The 20,873-nt window shown below is 40.0% G+C and overlaps 1 protein-coding gene across 17 annotated transcripts in view; it reads right to left on the reverse strand.

Annotated features, from left to right (window-relative positions):
• The window catches only part of GNG2 (G protein subunit gamma 2), a 131,123-nt gene that overhangs the window by 49,338 nt on the left and 60,912 nt on the right, over nucleotides 1-20,873 (reverse strand). For 3 of the 17 annotated variants that reach the window (XR_016038221.1, XR_016038225.1, XM_088839705.1), the window contains one exon: nucleotides 1,596-1,667. The exons of 5 other annotated variants lie outside the window; for them this stretch is intronic. Coding sequence is in view for 1 of the 12 variants with exons in the window: in XM_088839698.1 (XP_088695824.1) it covers nucleotides 1,657-1,667; nucleotides 2,987-3,050 (75 nt within the window). In the remaining 11 variants the exon portion in view is untranslated. Of the gene's footprint in view, nucleotides 1-1,595; nucleotides 1,668-2,986; nucleotides 3,102-20,873 lie in introns of those variants that run through there. 9 more of the 17 variants (XR_016038226.1, XM_088839702.1, XM_088839707.1 and 6 more) reach the window with 4 other exon arrangements.

The raw sequence follows: 20,873 nt of genomic DNA on the forward strand, positions 1-20,873 counted from the left end.
AGCTCAGTTCTTTACAGGGTATATAAGAGCTAAATAACAAGGCCCATGGGCATCTCTCTGATTTCATCTTTCATCTTTTCACTCCAGTACAGCTACAGTGTCTCCTTGCTGTTTCCTAAAAGTGGTGAGCCTACTCCTGTCTCAGGGCCTTTGTACCTCCCGGCCCCTCTAGAATGCTATTCTTAGAGCTGACCTCCTCACTTTATTCAGGCGTCTGCTCAAACACTAACTTATCAGAGGCCTTCCATGGCCTTCTCGTCTAAAAAAAATCACCCCTCCTTCTTACACCTCGCATCCCTCTTACCCAGTTTTATGTTCTTTCTTGGCATTTATCACAACCTGATGTATTTTATCTTTATTTTTTATGGCTTGTATTGCCTACTAAAATATAAGCTCCCTGAGCACTGGGAATTTGTCTGTTTTGATCACTGCTGAATCACTGGTGCCTACAACAGTGCTTGGCTCATGGCAGGCTTTAAATAACTCTTTGTAAAGTGAATGAATGAAGCACCTATAATACTTTTGTTCAAAGAATCATTTCCCAGAAAGGGGCTTGCTTTTTACCATCACTTATAGATGGGCTTTGAGAGTTTTTGCATTTTGGAACTTAAAAAAAATTACAGGAAGTTAGCTTTAAATCAGGTTTTTTGATGGACAATCTAAAGTTTGCCCTTACCTGAAGGTGAGAGGATTTGACATTAACTTCCAGGTGATATTCCTGAGGCTTGTTTCATTTAATTTTAGGATATTAATATAAATAGAGTGATAAGTACAACAGTGGAAAGTTACCTTCAAGAACTCATATTGTATTTTCCACTATTTGGGGAAACACCTCTGAGGCAAACCAGAAACAGATTCGCAGATGAAGAAACAACAGAGAGATCAGATGACCTGACCAAGGTCACAGATGAGGACGAGAAGTCAATACTTAAGTCTCTGAGATCCACAAAGCAGGGCCAAGGATGGAGCTCACATGCACGACATTTTTCTCATGCTGCTGAGGATGGGTCAGGCTCATGGCTACTGTGTCCTCCATCACCAATGCACAGGCAGGACAGGCCCGAACAAGCATTTTGTGGTCCTGGAATAACAGGACCACAGAGTCCTGTTATTCTCTGTTATTCAATGCTGACTCTGCTGAAGAGGAATGAGTGTTCAGACCATACTTGTACAGTGTGCCAACCAAACACACCAAAGGAAGTATGCATGGAAGAGTCAGAAGAGCTGTTCATGCCTGGTTAGAGCATTATTCACTTGGCTGAGGGCAACGCACACTGTCATGCAATTGAGGCTAAGATAAACGGGCCACTTCACAGACAGGCATGGTGATTAGCTGTCTGTATAGAAACGTATTCTGGAATTTCTTGAGATAAATGCTTTCATTGCTGGTGAGTTTAAAATTAGGATGACACAATTATTTCCGGTGGGTGAAAACATAACAACATTCTAGCAAATAGTTTTCAGAGGCATTGAAAATCTCCCATAAAAACTTTCATTATCTGTCAAACTGCCATCAGAGCAACCTATGTCAATTACTATTGCCAGCCTCATCTTTCAAAACCAGCCTTCCCTCCTCCTTGCATTTTCCGCCCTACCAAGCATAGAAGGATCAAGGGATGTGGTCTTCTCTCATCCTGAAGAATATTTCCATGACAATCACACCAAAACTGAGTGGAAAAGAGAGGGAGACATCCTTTTAGTTTCAACACATGGATATTCATTAACCTTACGCACACTCAATTACTTTGGGTTCTAGCACTCAAGGCTTATATTTATGACTAATGCCTGGGTATTCTTTCTTTATCTTTTGCCTTGGTTGAAGAAGCAAATTCTGCTGGAGTTGCTAGAGGATTCTGCAGTTTATAGACACTCATTTTCAGAAAGGCTGTGCGTCTTGGAAGGCTGCTTAGGGGAGTGGCTGGATTCTTACCACTAGCACACCTTTCCACTTCTTCAGCAAATGTCAGACGGGTCATGCAGATGTGGTGCACCCACCACCAAGGAGCAGACAGGAATGGGATGAACAGAAGTGGTCAATGGCCCAGGTAAAGCAGCTATTTGAAACAGCTGGAGAAGAAACAACAACTAGCTCTGCATCTACCCCAGCTTACTGGCTTGGCCATCATTCAGGAGACTCCTCATTAGGTAAATGAACCCAATTCATCTCACAGAAGTCTAATTAATACGCTGACATTACAGAGACACTGAAATTCCTGGGATTTGGTCCAAAAAACCTTACCATCAATAGTCCCACTTGCTTGTGAAGTGCTTTTTATTCTAAGAGTTCCATATATATACAAATGTCAGAACAGAATCTTATATAAAAGTCTGTAAAAATTACTAAAGTTGTGGTCTGGTGAGAACAAAGAGAGCACACGGTTTATATGAATGGTGGTTTGGTTCATACCATTTACTGTGATGGTACAAAGGCTGGCAAACACAAACACCCAATAGGGACTTCAGAGGAGACTTGGCATTTCCATACAGCGTTCTGGTGTCATGACAAAACCTTATGAATTTAATTACACAAGGGGATCTGTTTGTCATTTACGAAGAACACCAAAAAGACATCATTCTAAAACTTTCAGTCTTCCTTTACCTAACAGATTATTCTTTCTCAACAACTGGGTGGCGTGATTTAATGTAACTGTCTGTTACACAGAAGTCTTGCCAGACTTCTGGCACTATTTTCCTTTGGAATCTCAGTGTAATCAAGAGATTTCAGGTTTGCCTATTTAATGTGTCAAGCAGTACTGGGAGCCAGGGGTAGAACAGAGAACCAGACACAACTCAGTTTCCAAGAGGTCACACTCTAAAGGTAAAGCTGCTGAGACAGACCCATAAATAGGCAATTTCAACATAGCATCTTGTGCACTATGATAGGAGAAAGCCCAGGGTATAACAGAGGCACCTAGGAAGGACATCTAACACATTTCTTTTCCAGAAAGAGAGAAAGAAAAAAAAAATTAGAGTTTATAGTACTCACATGAAATACAGTGATCTGTTAAGAACGAGTTTCTCTCTAAGTAGTGGGTAGTGGTTGCCAGGGGCTGGAGGTGAGGGATATGGGAAGACATCAGTCAAAGGGCATAAACGTCCAGCTATAAGACAAATAAGTTCTGGGAATCTAATGTACAGCATGGTGACTATAGTTAACAATACTGAATTATATACTTAAAAATTGCTAAGAGAGCAGATCTTAAATGTTCTTAGAACATACATACACACAAAAAAGGTAATTATGTGAGGCAACAGATATGACTAACTTTCAGTTCAGTTCAGTCACTCAGTCGTGTCCGACTTTGCGACCACATGAATCACAGCAAGCCAGGCCTCCTTATTTCACAGTTATACATGTATCGAATCATTGCATTGTACATCTTGAACTTACACAATATTACATGCAAATTGCATCTTCATAAGGCTAGAAAAAAAGAATCTGGTACATAAAGAGCCCCCCTGGAAAACAAAATAAATACTAATAAAAACTTGTTTCATAATACCTGTGTTGGGGACATTGTGATTCAATCATGAATAATAAACCGTTAAAGTACAAAAAATAATAATAATTTTCTCTAGCTAATAAATGCAAAGCACTGACAGCATGCTCAGTACACAAGTACATAACTGGACCAAGTCATATACTTAAATGAAATGGTCCAAGTGAAAGTGAGAAAGGCATGGGACTTAATTTAAGTATGTGACAAAAGCTGATAAGAGAAGCAGAAAAGAAAGATGCCAACAGTCTTCTCTAGCTTTGGAAATGAATTGATAATTGATCCTCGGCCACATACATGATCAAGACAAACTGAACCAGTGGAACTGCAATTTGAGCCAGTGACATGAAGAATCAGACCCTCCTGACTTTGGAGTTCTAATATTGTTTACTCTTACTTATCCAATGGGTCTTAATTGTATCAGAGACCCTGACTGACACAAGAAAATCTGATTAAGAAGACTTTCAATACTATAAAATTGGGAAAAGGGATCAGAGAAGAGTGGTGATTATAATTTAACAGGACCTCAGCACTGAATAAGCAACAGACATTTGATCTCAGACAAAATTATTTCCCATATTGCTGAACTGACTAGTCACTCAGAATTATCTGATCAAATGGAACCACTAACGGTCATAGGAGACAAAAAATGAGCCCAGTACAGCCCCAGAAGGAGAGAAGACTCTTCTCTTCATTAACAGCCCAAGGAAAGGAATCAGATGAAGTATGTTTGGCAACTTGACCCAATTCAGAGAGCGTATCTGTCTCCACCAGCTGCCTCTTTCTGATTGGAGAAGACCTTGTGAAAGGTGCCCACACACTGAGTTACTGATCAGACCACAAGTTAAAAGAATGAGCCTGAAAACAGAAAAATACAGACATCTGGCACTTATATCCAATTTGTTTTCTCAAATGGATTATTATCTTTTGGTGATTTTAATACCAAGACTATTATAGTGAAAAGTCAAAGTGCATGTTGCTAAGTCATGTCCGACTCTTTTGCGACCTCATGGACTGTAGACTGCCAGGCTCCTCTCTCCATGGGATTTCCCAGGCAAGAATACTGTAGTGGGCAGCATTTCCTTCTCCAGGGGATCCTCCCAACCCAGGGATCGAATCCAGGTCTCCTGTATTGCAGGTGGATTTCTTACCGTCTGAGCCACCAGGGAAGACCTGTTACAATTATTATAACTATCATAAATGTTAGTCTAATTTTTATTGACTTAAAAATCATATCAATAGTTGATAAAGGGTAACAAAAGTAACCATTCAAAAAATCAGAATGTCTAACAGGGATCAGCACTGGGATCACCGTGCTCCTGTGTCAAAGACCATTTTGGGTCAGTCATATACTGGAACATGAAACTTTGCCCTACATATCTGCCTACTACACCGCCGCCATTAGTCCGTTCTAGAGTCAGATATAAACCTTCAGTTGTTATCCTAACATAGGAATCTGCTGCTGCTGCTGCTAAGTTGCTTCAATCGTGTCCGACTCTGTGCGACCCCATAGATGGCAGCCCACTAAGCTCCTCCGTCCATGGGATTTTTCCAAGCAAGAGAACTGGAGTGGGTTGCCATTGCCTTCTCCAACATAGGACTCTACTTCTGCCTATAATTTCTATGACTTGTTTAGAAGGGAAGAGATGGGATATTTTTAAAAGTTAAGATCTAAAATCCACTATTTTGCTTTGCTCGTCATGATTTTTCTCTAAACAAACTTAAATGCGGTCAGTGAAGCAGAATGTTAGAAGCAAACATAATGTCAAACTGAGGATTTCAGAAGATCTGGAAGACAGCAAAACAACCCAGTGTAACTTATGATGGCCAACAGCAGATCTAGAGCTCACTAAATATGAACAGATCACTTTTTAAAAAATGACATTTTCATTCTCAACGTTCTGTGATCTCTGTTCTTCTCAAACCCTCATTTAGCTTCCAGAATAAAAGCACAATCCGTCACTTCCTTGGATCCTTTCCCTTTTGGGTTCTAAGTGGGGCTAGTGTTGACCATTTACAGTTTGGGCAGATCCTTGCTGTGAGAAATACTATACTCAGAACTCCATGGTCTGTGTCTTGGGGTTATCTAATAATTGAAGGTAAGGATCATCTAAGGACTTCTTCCTCTATAGCAACTTGGGCCATAAGGGTCTATTCTGACTTCAAGTTCCCAATGCTGAACCACAAAGCAGAACTTTGTTCTGATATTTACTCAACTCTTTCTTCTTCCTTCTCTCTCCTGAAATGTAATCATTTCAAATACTGAAGTCATTCACTGAGGCAACACTATAGACCTGATCTTCTTAGATGGCTTATATTTCAAAATTTCCTCCCCCTACACAATTCTTCTTCATCTATTAACTAATATATTAGTAAAATGTATTACTAAGTATAATGATGTGCCACTGATCTCGACTAAAATTATTCATAGGGATGACTGATATTTAAGTAGTATTTCATGTAGCTCAGTTGGTAAAGAATCTGCCTGCAGTACAGGAGACACAGGTTCAATCCCTGGGTTGGGAAGATCCCCTGGAGAAGGAAATGGCAACCCACTCCAGGATCCTTGCCTGGAAAATCTCATGGACACAGGAGGCTGGTGGGCTGGTGGGGTCGCAAAGGGTCAGGCACGACTGAGCAACTAACACTCATCATTGACAAGAGGCCTTCCATGTACATTATGTCATTTTGACTTCGTAGCTGTTCTGGGATGGCAAAGCAGATGCCATCATTCCTATTTTCAGACTAGGAAACTAGGGTTTAAATGAATGAGCTGACTTCCTCTAGTCCATGAAACTGTTAAGTGGACCCTATGTTAGGAACTTCGGGCTTCTGTGTTGGTCTGTGAAGTGAATCAGGACAGAAAGCTGGTGTTCAAAGTAATTCAACATAGTGAAACAAAGATATGAAGGACCAACAGTGTAAATAAAGAGATTTTTAAAAAGAGAAACCTGAAAAGGCTAAAGAATGTATAATTAAAGAATGAAGGTGGGGCTGGGGGTTTAACTAGCTTTGAGTAGAGAATCTTTCTGATTTTTGCTGCCCAGAGTCTCAGGGTATCTGGTGGGGGTTGAGAGAAAAGAAGAAATCTGTGCCCCTAAAAATCTGGGCCTTTTCTTCTACAAGCAAGGGTTACATTCCATTTTTATCTTAAAGTCTCATCTATTTTGCATTCTATTCCATGTTTAATATAAAATTTAAAAAATTAGATAGAGTGAAACTTTTACCATATTAATCCTGGTACATGGTTGCATTCTTCCAGTTTATAAAGGAATGAAACTGCTATGAAATTCAGTTGGAGTCCTAAATACAAATGTTATTTCATTTAAATCTAAAACGTATACATAATATATAAATATATTTAAAATGTTTACATATTTTATATATTATAAAATTTATATATTAATGTTTTAAATATAGATACAAAATATATATTTATCAATATAGAATGGAAAAATGAAAATGTGTATACATATGTATTGCATATATATGAAAAAAAGTAAAACTATTTGATTTCACAGCTTTCAAAAAAATGTTGTGAGTCAGTAAAACCAACCATCTCTTTACCCCTACAATTCAGATTCAAGGTCTGGACTGTGTGATGACTTCTATGTAATTCTAACCTAAGACCCAAGACCAAGAGGGAGCTCTCTCAGAATAGCTCTGCCTCACTTGGGGCACCAGCCTGATGGTTCCAACAGGAAATGTCACAGACTGGTTTAGAGGGTACCACTTTGCAGACCTGCCCCAGAAAGAAACCTTAGGTTCCAAACATTTTCTACCTAATACCTATGATTTTCTCTGATCGGTTGTTATTTTTAAGTAAGGCATTTTATGAAAAATAAAATCACTCTGTACACGGGAAATCATTAAAGCAAGTTATTTGGTAGAAAGGACCGCCTCGCTCAGGAAACGCGCATTGGTCTGTTTCAAGGCAGAGCTCCTAGGGCTGCTCTGGGAGGGCGTCTGCAGGGCGGCATGCACCCTTCCCTTCTCCTCCCCCGCACAGCCTTGGATGGAAATTAGCAGTTGCAGCCTGTGACTAGGCTCCATTGAGCTGTCCCACCCGCGGCTGCTCAGGAAGCACAGACCAGCAAACAGAATGAAAGGGGCCTTTATAAATTGGAGTCGGTTATTTCTTAAGCAGACTCTCACATAAAGACTTTTTTGTTTCTTACTCTTTAGGAAAAACTGAGCTCCTTGTGAACAGTCTTTGGAGAGGGAGAAGAAATTGAAGATGGGGAGGAGGCTCATCAGAGATGCTACGCGACTGGGGATGATGGAGGGGCAGTGGGAAGTACTGGAGGCTTTTCTGAGTAAATGTTCCTGTGTCTGGTGGCTGGTTGGGAGTGGGGTCCTGGTGCGTGGTCAGAGCTAAGAGGTGGTGCTGCTGCTGCTGCTAAGTCACTTCAGTCGTGTCCGACTCTGTGTGATCCCATAGACGGAAGCCCACCAGGCTCCCCCGTCCCTGGGATTCTCCAGGCAAGAACATCGGAGTGGGTTGCCATTTCCTTCTCCAATGTGTGAAAGTGAAAAGTGAAAGTGAAGTCGCTCAGTCGTGTCTGACCCTTAGCAACCCCACAGACTGCAGCCTACCAGGCTCCTCCATCCATGGGATTTTCTAGGCTGGCTGGTCACAATCACTCAGGGTCTTTTCCCCCAGAAAAGGGTCGATCTCTGCAAGGAACAATAAAGAGGAACCCTAGTGCCCTGATCTCCAGAAAAATGTCAGGCAACTAGTTTTTCTCTAAGTAGAGTTAACTGTTTATTTTTTTTCCTTTGCTTTTTATCTAAAAAACTACATTTCCCCCCTGCTGTGCCACACAGTATCTTAGTTCCCAACCCGGGATTGAACTCTTACCCCATGTAGTGGAAGGGCAGAGTCTTAACCATTGGACCACCAGGAAAGCTACTACATTATAAATTTTACAAGACTCACAAACAATTTTCTTCCCATCATACTATCCTAGTTTGTATCTTTTTACTAAAGAAGCAAGATCTTCTAAACCAGTAGTCCCAAACCTTTTTTGGCAACAGGGACCAGTTTTGAGCAAGACAGTTTTTCCATGGACCGGGGTCAGGGGGATGGCTTTCGAACGATTCAAGTAGATTACATTTATTGAGCACTTTATTTCTATTATTATTACATCAGTTCCACCTCAGGTCATCAAGCATTAGACTCCAGAGGTGGGAACCCCTGTTCTAAACTATTTTGGATATTCCTCAATCTAAGGAATATGTAGGAAAAGGCTATGGAGGGTTTTACAATTTGCCTCATTTGGCTGTCACATTATACACATATGCACACATACATATGATTATACACATATGCACACAGGAAAAAAGATACATACAAGCTATCAATTTATTCTGTATTAATTAAACAGTTCATAAAAATTCAGGTACCAACTGAATCCAGGTAGTATTTATGAAAATAGTACAAAGAAAAAAATGATACAATTTCAGAGATTTAAGAGCATGAAGAAATGAAGAGAAAAATGATGCTGCTGATTACAACTGCATTAGCTTCATTAACACAAAATCTGCAGCAGACAGAAGTCAGCTAAAGTTAATGCTTATAATTTTTAAATGAACTTTTTTGTGATTTGAAAACTCCTTCCCAAGTTCAATTAATGAGGTCTCATTATGTTGCTTAAAAGACAAAAAAAAATATTGCCTTAAAAGAATCCACATCTCAGCACCTTTGGTCCTGGCATTTATCTCTGCTGCCTTATGGTACTGGCTGCACTGCAGTTGTGACAGAATTATGAAGTAAGCACTTTAATATCCTGTACATATCCCATACCCAGAGACTTAATTATCTTTATGTGTCCTAAGAAAGAGGCCCTGTGGGCATCCAATAGAGCATTCTATGGTTATAGCCCCTCTTCCAGCAATAGACAATTGCCCCTTTAAACCATGCTGAAACAAAGGGAGGTGTGATAGGAATAGTGGAAATGTGAATCTTGGAACCTACACACTATTCTGTTTATATGTTTGCTCCAGTGTCTTGAGCAATCTGCCTCTATTGGAGTCTCATCCTTTAGAGATAATTTTCTTTCAGAGGATATTGATAATAGTAACACTCTTATTAAGCGCTTACACCTAGGCAGCACTGCTCTAAGTTCTTAATTCATAGAGTTCTGCTATGCGGTAGGTACTAATATTATCTTCCATTTTTGGAAATGAATGCACAGAGAAGTTAAGAACCTTATTCACGTTAACAGCCAGTAGGTGACAGAGCTGGTATTTAAATCCTTACAATCTGGTTTCAGAGCCTGTAATAAATCATATACTATACTATATAGTCTTTTAAGACTTTGGATCTAAAAGGACTTCAGAAATTATCTCATTTTAATTCTCGCATTTTATAGAAGAATGAGATTCAGTGAAGTTAGGAGACTTATCTTAACTTAGGGACATACAGCAAGTTCAGCAAAGTCCACAGCAGAACCAACATCACTCCAATCCTAATGAAATTTGTACATACTGTTCTCTTCTCTCCCTGCCCACTCCCTGATCCTTAGTAGAAATTCAGGTCTTCCTAAGGAGCTAGGAAGACCAACTCATTGGAAAAGTCCCTGATGCTGGGAAAGATTGAGGGCAGAAGGAGAAGAGGGCGTCAGAGGATAAGATGGCTGGATGGCATCACCGATGCAACTGACATGAAATTGGGCAAAGTCCAGGAGATGGCGAGGGACACAGAGGCCTGGTGTGCCGCAGTCCGTGGGGTCACAAAGAGTTGGACACGAATGGGCGATTGAATAACAACAAGGAGCCAGGTACCCTTTTCAAGATTCCACATCGCCTTTCATGTTTCCATGACCCCAACAACCGTGTTTCATCAGGCCTCTGTAAACTCAGTATATTTTGGTTAAGAGAGATCAATATTGGCAGTGACACAGGAAAAATTCACTACTGAGGCATTCTTGCTGTCTTTCATTGTCAAACAGGATGAAAGGAAGAAGACTAAGAGAGGATTTCTGTATCACAATTTGTAAATATATATATATATACACACACATACACACAGTTGTGTTTTTATTTTCTGCCTCCCCAGCAAGACTGTAAGCTCCATGAGGACAGGGGCTTTATCTGTTTTTATTTGCCTATAAAGGTCTAGAATCTGGTATATAGGTGTCCAATTAATATTTGTTAAATGAACATACAATGAAAACTCAGCAACAGTTTTAAAAGATAACATTAGGCTGCTCCATATTTTGCCTAACAGACATCTGTTTTTCAGGGCCTGCTACCTTTACCCAGTCAATGGACCACATCCATTCCCAAGGCTGAACATGTTCTAACAGTCAAAGTCTTAAGTAGCAGAGGCCTAGTTGGCTCACAAATCTATCTTTCATTCAGGATCCAGGAACCCACTGAGTGGGACTGGCTATACTGTTAAACCTCAATCATCAAACTAAGTAGAAGGAAAGACCAGTCTAAAACATCTTAAGTCATGGGATACCCTGGGGCAAAAATGTATAACTGACCATTGAATAGTTTGAGGGTTGGGGAGAAACCCTCCTCACAGTTGAAAAATTGAGTATAATTTATAACCACCCCTTTCTACACATGGTTCCTCTGCATCCACAGTTTCAAATCTGAGGATTCAAACAATCACAGATCGTGTAGTACTGAGGTATTTACTATAAAAAAACAATCTGCTTATAAGTGGATCCATGCAGTCTGAACCCACATTGTTCAAGGGTCAACTGTATTACTTTTAAGTTTCAGGGTGACTTAAGTATGTGAGCAGAGTTTTCTGCTAGATATTTCTCTGAAGACCTGCTTCAAAGACCAGATAAAATAACTTGTGTTTGGTATGTTCATTCTTTATATGGAAAGAGCTGTTTCAAAAGACCTTAAGGATCTTCAAAAACAGATTATTCTTTTAATATTTTAAATGTTACTCCTACAATCTTGCTTACATATTACTGCATTATAATCATTTGCATTATTATCCACAAAGAAAAACTTTGCTGAGTAAAATTAAATGTCAATCCAGTCACTATCTGAAATGAAACCAACTATGAATTAATGGAATTTAAATTAACAAAGCTTTCACTCTAGCTGAATTATAAAGTTTTCTAACTTCTATTTCCTTAATGATGATATATAAGAATTTCTCCAAAAGATAACGCCTTGTTTTTTTTAACTCTTTCACAATAAAGACAACATGGTCAAACAAGAAGCATTAATTTTGTGTGTAAGTAAACAATCTGCTTTAGTTTCTATTCTATAGCTGGATCTGAGTAAAAGCTGTCTTATTTTTGTGCAATATGTGTTAGTACATATATTTAGTTACTTATTTTGAAAAGTGTAAGTTATTGGAAAGTGAAAGTGGAACTGAAAGTCGCTCAGTTGTGTCCAGCTCTTTGTAACCCCACCAACTGTACAGTCCATGGAATTCTCCAGGCCAGAATACAGGAGTGGGTAGTCGTTCCCTTCTCCAGGGGATCTTCCCAACCCAGGGATTGAACCCAGGTCTCCTGTATTGCAGACGGATTCTTTTCCAGCTGAGCTACCAGGCAAGCCCAAATTATTGGAAAGAGAGTCTACAAAACATAAGGTAAGCACTCTCTCATGGTGACTCTGCCAAAGATGAACAATTTCTTTTATTTTTAGAAAATACCTTTGACTTGCTGTACAGCAGAAAGTAACATGACACTATAAATCAACTATACTCCAATAAAAATGAAGTAAAAAATATAAAAAATATCAAGAAAAGAAAATACCTTTGAATTAGTTGGGATGGATAGCTATTTAAAAAATTTAGACTCATCCCTTAGCCTCATCTCATCCAGGTGAAACTGAAAAGTCTGCTCTCTTTTTAAAATGAAGACAGGAGTCAACTTTATATTTTTTAAAGTGCTCTCTCCTGGGACTTATGTTTACATGGGAACTACTAAGCAGTAGAACTGGCTGAAAGCTGCTCTGTGCAGTGCAAAGATAGTGCAGCTCTTTACCAACGTGTACAACCACATTTGGATGATACAGCCAAATCTTACCAGGTCACAACCTTGGCAGCTACCTTTGACACCATCAAATAAAAATGCTTTGGGGATCACTTCTATCCCACTGTATCCAGCTGTTTTCTGAATCACTTCTGACTCATTACCCTGTAGCTTCAGTCTTCTTTCCTTTTCTGGAGGGAAAAGTGGGGCCTGGTTGTTAGTTTTTAATATAATATAGTGTGTCTGATGATTAATAAATGATCAAAAATCCAGATTTGCTTTTGATTGAAATACATATGGCTAAATTGCTCAATGGTATGGTTCTGGTTTTTGTTTTACAGCCTGATTTTGACTTTCAGGGAATAAGAAAACACCCTTGATTAATTCTAAATGCCTTTCATTAGAGAACATTCAGTACATGCAAGATTTATACCATTCTCTGGATGTTAAGTGGGCTTCCCCAGTTGCTCAGTGGTAAAAGAATCCACCTGCAATGCAGGAGCCATAGGAGACATGGGTTCAATTCCTGGGTCGGGAAGATTCCCTGGAGGAGAGCATGGCAATCCACTCCAGTATCCTTGGACAGAGGAGCCTGGCCAATTTTAAGTAACAAAAAAGACACAGTTCTAATAAACTCAGCACCAGGTTAAGTTTCTGGCTCTAACCCCATAGAAAGTGTTGTGTCTTGCAGGAAGATGCCAGAGGATGTTGCAGTATGAAGGAAACCAACCACATCATTGCCATCCAACAAATGGGATGCAATTTTCTTGTGCTTTCCTCCTGGGGCTTAGCAAGTACAACTATGGAAAAATCAATCCTTCTCTATCACTCTTCCTGGCAGTGGCTGGGATTTGCTGGCAAGTGTTGCTACTGCTGGTATTTTGACTCCAGAGCATTTGGGGACTGTTTTCACTTTTGATGGAAGTTGTATTCACTTGCCAAAGGGCTACCAAAGGCTTAAGGAAATCCATTAGACTGTGCCTTCCCTAGCCACGCCCTCCTCCTTTCTAGCTACCAACTGCTCTTTGGTTTTTAGAAAATACATTTGTGTAAGTAAAAATCTGCCTTACTCTCAGCAGACTCTGCCTACCTGTTACCCAAGTAACAGGTTACCCTGGGCAAATGTAGCAGTGTATATAAAATCAGATCTCTAGCAATGGGTAAGGTCTGAAATAGATTTTGCTTCTTAAGGAACACCTGGGGCGTCCAGGGAACACCTGGGACGTCCAGGTAATGTTCCTTGCATCCTTCCCATTTGGCTGGGCCTTCTGCCTGGCCTCAACCCCCAATGGCCTCACCTTCCTTCCTGAATCTTAATAAATGCTATTAGATAGGAAGTTGGAGAAAGAAATGGCAACCCACTCCAGTATTCTTGCCTGGAGAATCCCGTGGAGAGAGGAGCCTGGTGGGCTGCTGTCCCTGGGGTCACACAGAGTCAGACACGACTGAAGCGACTTAGCAGCAGCAGCAGCAGATAGGAAGCAGCTTTCAAGCTGGCGGATGGGCCTGGAACCTTGTCACAATTCGCTACCTGACATCCCCAGTTCATCGTATGGCACCCCTGGGATACCGACACCAACTTGACTGTAGCCCAAGGCACCCTGCCCTGCCCCCACCACACAGCAGGAAACTGGGTCTCCCTGGGCCCCACTCCTATGCTCTTGGATTTCTCCTCTATCACCGACCTCTGATGAAGCTGCACTCGCTACAAATCCTGTTCTCCCAGGGGAATGTGTTTAATTTGATTAATTTCCATTTCTTTCTTTTTCAGAATTATTTTGGTGGTAAAATTTTAGCACTTTAAGATGTTACAACATTGGTATCCTGGAGACTGAAATATGAAATAACAGCACAGAATAGGTCCTTGTGGGAAGCCAATATGCAAATTTCCCTACCATGTTCTGCCAACGGGGCACTATTCTCAGCTATTCCATACATCTTTGGGGGCAAATAATGGAGACATTCCAGCGCCCACTCAATCTCTGTGTTTTTTTTCTGTCCAAAATAATAACAGAGCTAAAACATGGCTTTCTAGCTAAAATAAGTCTTTCATTAAACACTATCAGCTACCACTCAACACAAGGAACTTACATATAGAAATAAAATGATTATGTAGATAGAATGATGTCTGATTTCATTAACTGAATCATTCTTTATTCATTTGATGTCTACTCTATGGAGTATGTTGTATAGTAGAGAACAAAGAAATAAACAGGAAGAGTTCCTGTTCTCAAGGAATTTATCTTTGAGGTTGAGTTTTATATTCTCTTACAGCTCCACTGTATCCTTTGTATTTCTAATGCCTCCTTCTCTAAAAATGACAGTAATTATAGGTTATTCTTACAATAAATACTGTTGTTACTTGTCACCTACTGTCACACTCCCAGGGGAATGAAAAAGCCCAGAGGTGGAGTTCTGCAGTATGTTTCTACCTGAGAAAAAGAGTATAGCATTCGGTTCCAAAGTTCTAAGAACATGACCTTTATTTCACAAATGCACACAAAAATGATTAATCCATGCTAAGTATATGTTCCTTTCAAAGAACTAATTCAGAACAATGTGAATTTTTCCAAATAGCACTTCATCACAAAACATTTTAGAAAAACATTAATATTTTTTCAGGAGAAATTATATTATGGGCCTAACATTCACAGAAAGTTTTTTTTCCAATACAAATATCACTTTAATCTAGCTAGGAAGGAAGGTACTGGCAAGGATTGCAGCTTGCTTGAAGAGTGGTGTAAGCCCCACCCTACAGTGACAAGTCTACGACAGGGAGAGAACAGGCAGCTGTTAATGTATCATATTTATCCATTTCCCCTAATTTTCCATTTATCCCAGGTTTAATTTGTTTTCCTGCTGCTTCTCTAAATCCCCCCATATCCTGAGAGCAACTCAGATGTCTTCTGTGAATTCATTTACGCTCTTTGTTCTTTTCATTTTATTAGAGGCAGTAGCAGTTTACAAGGAACAAAACACATTATAAGTCAGTCATAATTGCTACACTCAAATGCTTCCTTTTCCCTCATAATGGAGCAGAGGAACATTAAGATAAAACATAATTTTGCCTTTCTTACCCATAAGCTAGTTAACAGCTTTGACAAGACTCTTTTCCTTTAAGGATGAGGTCCTTATTCTAAGAAAAGAACAAAGATGAAAGGGAGCATAGGGAACAGATCACTGAACTGATTAACATACTTCAACTCCTAAACATGGTCGAAGTTTCTGAATAGCTGAGGCACAACGGTGAGTACTTTCCAGAGTTGCATAGTTTTCTGACAAGGCAAAAGCAAAGCAAACTCATAAATAGGAAGAAATGCCCCTGAAGTTAAACCCAAGGGAGAAATCATGAAATGATAGGCTCTTCGGCCCTTCTTGATGGCAGAAGGCAAGGAAGTGAGCCATGACAGGAAGCCATGGGGATCTTTGGTCCATTTCCTCTGTCTTACTGAAAGAGCTTCCTATCATACTATCTTCAGCTTTCTTCCAAAGCTATGAATATGTGACTGACTCTGGTCAATATTAAAGACCAAAGCAAACCTGTATTACACTTAGAAAAAAATCCCCAAACCAATGTTCAAATAAAGTGTGATCAAGCTAACTAACCAGTGGGAATCTGTCCAACAAATTTTATCTGCCAAGAGTAACATTTCTTTCCGTTACTGGACGCACTAGATCACAGCTACAAAGGAGCTCCCTTTAACTCCTTTATTTAGGTATTCCATTTACAAATGAATGAATGAGTGAGTGATAAGCACCTGAAGTACATTACTCACATAGTCTATTTAAAGCTTTAGCTACATAAAAACTGAGGACACCTCATTACTTTCAGATAGTGTTACATGGGGGTCAGCACCCAAAATGATTCACCAAACTTCCTATCAAAACAGTTTCCATTTATTCGAATTTCTTCTCCATCCTGGGCAACCTTAGCAGGAAGGATTCTTCAAGAAGATCCAAGGAGACAGAATTAAGCAGGAGTTATGGTCACTGAGGTCAGTGTTTCTTTATCCACATCTCTTTGGGCCTACCAAAGCTGTCTAGGATGGCAATCCTCTTCCATTTTACCTTGATCTGATATCTGTTTCTTGTTGCCCAATGACCCCTATGCAATGATGTTGCCATATCTAGCAGCCTCTAGCTGGAATAAGAGTGGAGACAGACACAAAGAAGGGCAAACATGGAACCACTACATCCTCAAGAAACAAGATGATAGCAATTTAAATACCTTCTGCCAAAGTACATAAAAGGTAAGCAAGCAAAACCCTGAACAAAAAAAAATCATAAAGCTTTGAACCTTAAACTCAAAACAGTGACTCCCAGTATTAAGCACACAATTGGAAGTTCCTACCCAAACGTAGCTCAAATAGATCTACTAAATATGGCAAATTGGCTAAAAATTTGAAATTGGGCCAGAAAGAATTTTGTGAGTCCCTTATAAAATTCATTCATACAAATTAAAAATAAATCATTTGGCTATTTTTAGACATGACATGGGCCTAGGGATGAAAATATGTTTGTCAAGAAACTAAATGAATTATTGGCACTGGTCTTTATTGAGGAAACCACTGGGGAGATTCAGTCTGAAAATAATCTTGGGAAAGAGAAATGCTTGAGCAATTCAGTCAAACAGTGGTCAATGCACATAACATTCTCGACAGGACTGACTAATTGCATCTAGAGAAGTTACCAGGTCAAGATGGTTCTACTCAAGAATTTTAAAGATAAAGTAAGGGTGAAATTGTGTAGCTATTGGCCAAAGCACCATTAAAATCAGTAAATGTGAAAAATGCCTCAAAATTGGGCAAATTTTTAAGGTGGTTAAAACTCATAACATTAAAAGTATGAATAAAGTCATCAAAGGTTTACTTATCAACTCCTGTTAAGACACTGGACAGACTCTCTAGAAATTTCTCATTTTAATTTCTCAATGAAAGAGATACATTCCACTTGATGTGGTGGTTATTAATAGTGGTAATTATAGGAAACAAGTTACATAGAAACTTGTAGATAGTTATAGAAACTTGTGGATAGTTTCCATGTAACTATATAGAAAACAACAGAGATACTATTAATACTTGTATGACATTTCTTTTTCATATACCAACTTTTTCCTCATTATAAAGCAGTACATGTCACTTGAAACAAAATCGGAAAAATTCAGAGGTTTAATATGAAAAATATAAAAAGCATCTTTAATCCTACCACGTAGAGATAACTTTTTAATGACATTCGTTCCATTATTTTTCATATATTTGAAATGAAACACATCAATGAAAAAATATTTCATATATACATGCAAAATTTTTGTTGTTGATGGATCAGTTTCAGGGGCATATGGAAGACCTAGATCTTAATGTTAGACTTAAAAATGTTACTTAAAGGTTGTAAACTTCACTCCCACAGAAATTTACAGTTCTGCAGCAGTACTAACAGCCATGAAACTCATCTCTTTATTTGGAGCACCCCCTTTCCATCTGTTGCTTTCCTTCCCTACACCCTTTCTAGGACTCTGCTGGTCCTGTGGATGACAGGAGAAAAGATCACCAAACCCTGTGCTACACTTCCATTGTACAGATCCCATCAGTAGTAACTGTGGTTTTACATTCTTCCCTTAAACTTTATTTTTATATGTGTCTATTTCCCCCCAACTTTTCAATTTTAACTGAAGCACAGCTAACTTACAATGTTGCATTACTTCCAAGTGTACAGCAGAGAGACTTAGCTACACACACACACGTATATATTTTCTAGATTCCTCTCCCTTATAGGTTATTACAAAATATTGATTATAGTCCCCTTCGCTACACAGTAAGTCCTTTTTGGCTATCTATTTTAGATATTTATATCATATGTTAATTCCAAATTCTTAATTTATCACTCCCCACATTTTCTCCTCAGTAACTGTAAGCCTGTTTTCTATGTCCATGGGTCTATTTCTGTTTTGTATTATATAGAAGTTCAATTGTATAATTTTTTTTAGATTCCACATATAAGCAATACCATATGATATCCCAACTTATTTTTTAAAATTGGAAACATACAGAAAAGTTGAAAGAATAAAATCATATGCCATCCACCTAGATTTAACAATTGTCATTCTGCCTTCTCTGTCTCCCTACCCAGCATGTGAAACTAGACAGCAGATATCAGACAGCTCTACATCTGAACATTTCAAAAGTAGCATCCCTTTGAAAGCAAAACTCTTAAGATTACAAGTTAAGCAAACTCCCAGCAAAGTGAATGAACTTTAGCAGTTTTATCTAAATATTTATTTTAGCCTTTTCTAGTCCATCTCCCACCTCAGGGAAAAAAAACCAAAACCAAGCCAAGTAGCTGAGATACAGACTGCAGCAAGATATCTGGTGTAAGACTCTTGGGAAGAACTGCCCATATGATGTTCCCCTCTGTGGCGACTTTGGCCTTATACTAGAACTACTGACATATTAGAAGAAAGAATCTATGTGGTAACCCTGCAGGGAATAACTCTTCTCTAGAACGTCAGATTTGGTCAATTTTGCAATTCTGTTCTGAGAATTTCACTCCTGGCTAATGAAAGGAGACATGACTCAACCCACAAAAGGGGCTCTGCCCTGGCCATGGTGACAGACCCTTGGCAGCCTTCACTAATGTGGGCAGCTGTAGCAACAGCAGAACGTGACAGTCTCTCCCTCACCTAGGTGAGCTCAGGAGGTTTCAGTGAGGGTGTAACACTCTCAAGTCATACTTGGTATTTAGTCTGACCCACTAGAATTAAGAGATTTCAGAGTAGGGGGTGAAGAGGGCCAGAGGTGTGGTGGTGGAGGGCAGAGAGGCTCACAGTGCTGCCCAAGGGAATTTAGTACTCTCACCTTCCTCTTCTGGCATTTTCTGCCATATTTCCTCCATCATTTCTTACCCCTCTCCCAATAATAATGAAAGCTAAAGTTTATATATGGCCAAGAGCCAGTGTGGCAAAGCAGTTAAGAATCTGAGCAGTGGTCCAAGCCAGGATTTGAGCTCAGATGGTGGATCTCCCAGGCCACACACACTTGGTTGTTCAGTTCTGTGACTTCCCAGGTCAGGACACAGGGACACCAAGGTAATGCTCAGGGACTATTCTATTTTCCAGGGCTGGTTGAGCATTCCATTTCCTGCCCCATAACAGAATTTTCTCATTTATTGTCCCCACCCTAAAGACACACATGTACACAAGTTTTAATAAAGCCTGACATTACAGGCATGACACCATGAAAGCAGCACACTAAGCCACGGGATACTTTTTGTCCTGTGTGTTTACAGAAGCTGAAGCTGATCAGTTTGCTGAACAGCACTGACAGGCCCCTAGCACAGTTCCCAAGCCCCCAGCCACACTCCCTTCTCACCCCTCAACAGCATCGCTGGACCAACCCTGAAGCTAGGTGTTCTCAACCTTACGCCTCTTTGTTACATAATGACTCAGAGCTGACTCGAGTGGCAGTCACACATTTCAGAAGTTCAAGAACTAGAGGCCAAAGGGAGGGAAAGTAGGTTGTTCTGGAAGCTCTGCCAGTTAATTCCATGTAGACAGGTGACCCATATTATGTCAATTAAGTGCCGCTTTAGAGGCATGCTGCAGTGGGCTTTTTAAAACATGGAGCGTTCTAAGGTTACGTGGAGTTGGATTAAGGTTTGCTGAATGCACTAGGGCCTTTCCTCTGTAATTCAATTAACAGAATTAGAGATGGACTTTTGTTGGAATCCTCCCAGGTGGCTGAAAGGCAAAGTGGGGCGCAGACTTTTAAGTCCATGAGGGTAGAAAGGAGGGCCCTGGTAGGTCTGCTCTGCCCCTACAGTGAGTGCCATGAGCAGTAGGGGGTCCTCACCCAACAGTGCTCTGCCTACAAAGCCAAGGTGGTTAATGAGGGGAAGGATGGACGTGGCTAAGGATGCTGTTGGGGCCTTCTTATCCCAGTGACACCTCTCCTTTCCAGTCCAATGTCCATCACTCCCCTCCAATCCCTGTTTCTGCCTCTTTGAACATTTCCAAATTCTGAATTTCTTTTTTCAAACTGTTTCTTCTAGCGAGATGTATAGGCCTGCATGACCTGGCCCTGGGCCTCTTCTCTAACCTCATCTCTCGCTCTGCCCCCACTGGCCTTTTAGAGTTTCTCAAAACAGCCAAATGCCTCCCCACCTGAAGGCCTTTGCAGCTATGCTTTTTGTTACTTTGTTTGCTGTCTAGCAGTCAGCCCTACTGACCTCAACTCACCTTTTAGATTTCCACCTTCCTGGCTTATTCCTAGACAGAATTACAGTTTGTAACTGAATTTGGAATTATTTGATCATTGTCCGTCTTCTCCACTAGACTGACAGTTCCACGTTGATGCCTGTCTTGGATCACAATTATATACCCAGAGACCATGTGGGTACTCGACAGGTATTATTTGTTGAATGAACC

This window comes from Moschus berezovskii, chromosome 9, assembly GCF_049115385.1.
Source record: "Moschus berezovskii isolate FMDL1 chromosome 9, NW_MosBer_1.0, whole genome shotgun sequence".
Taxonomy (NCBI): domain Eukaryota; kingdom Metazoa; phylum Chordata; class Mammalia; order Artiodactyla; family Moschidae; genus Moschus; species Moschus berezovskii.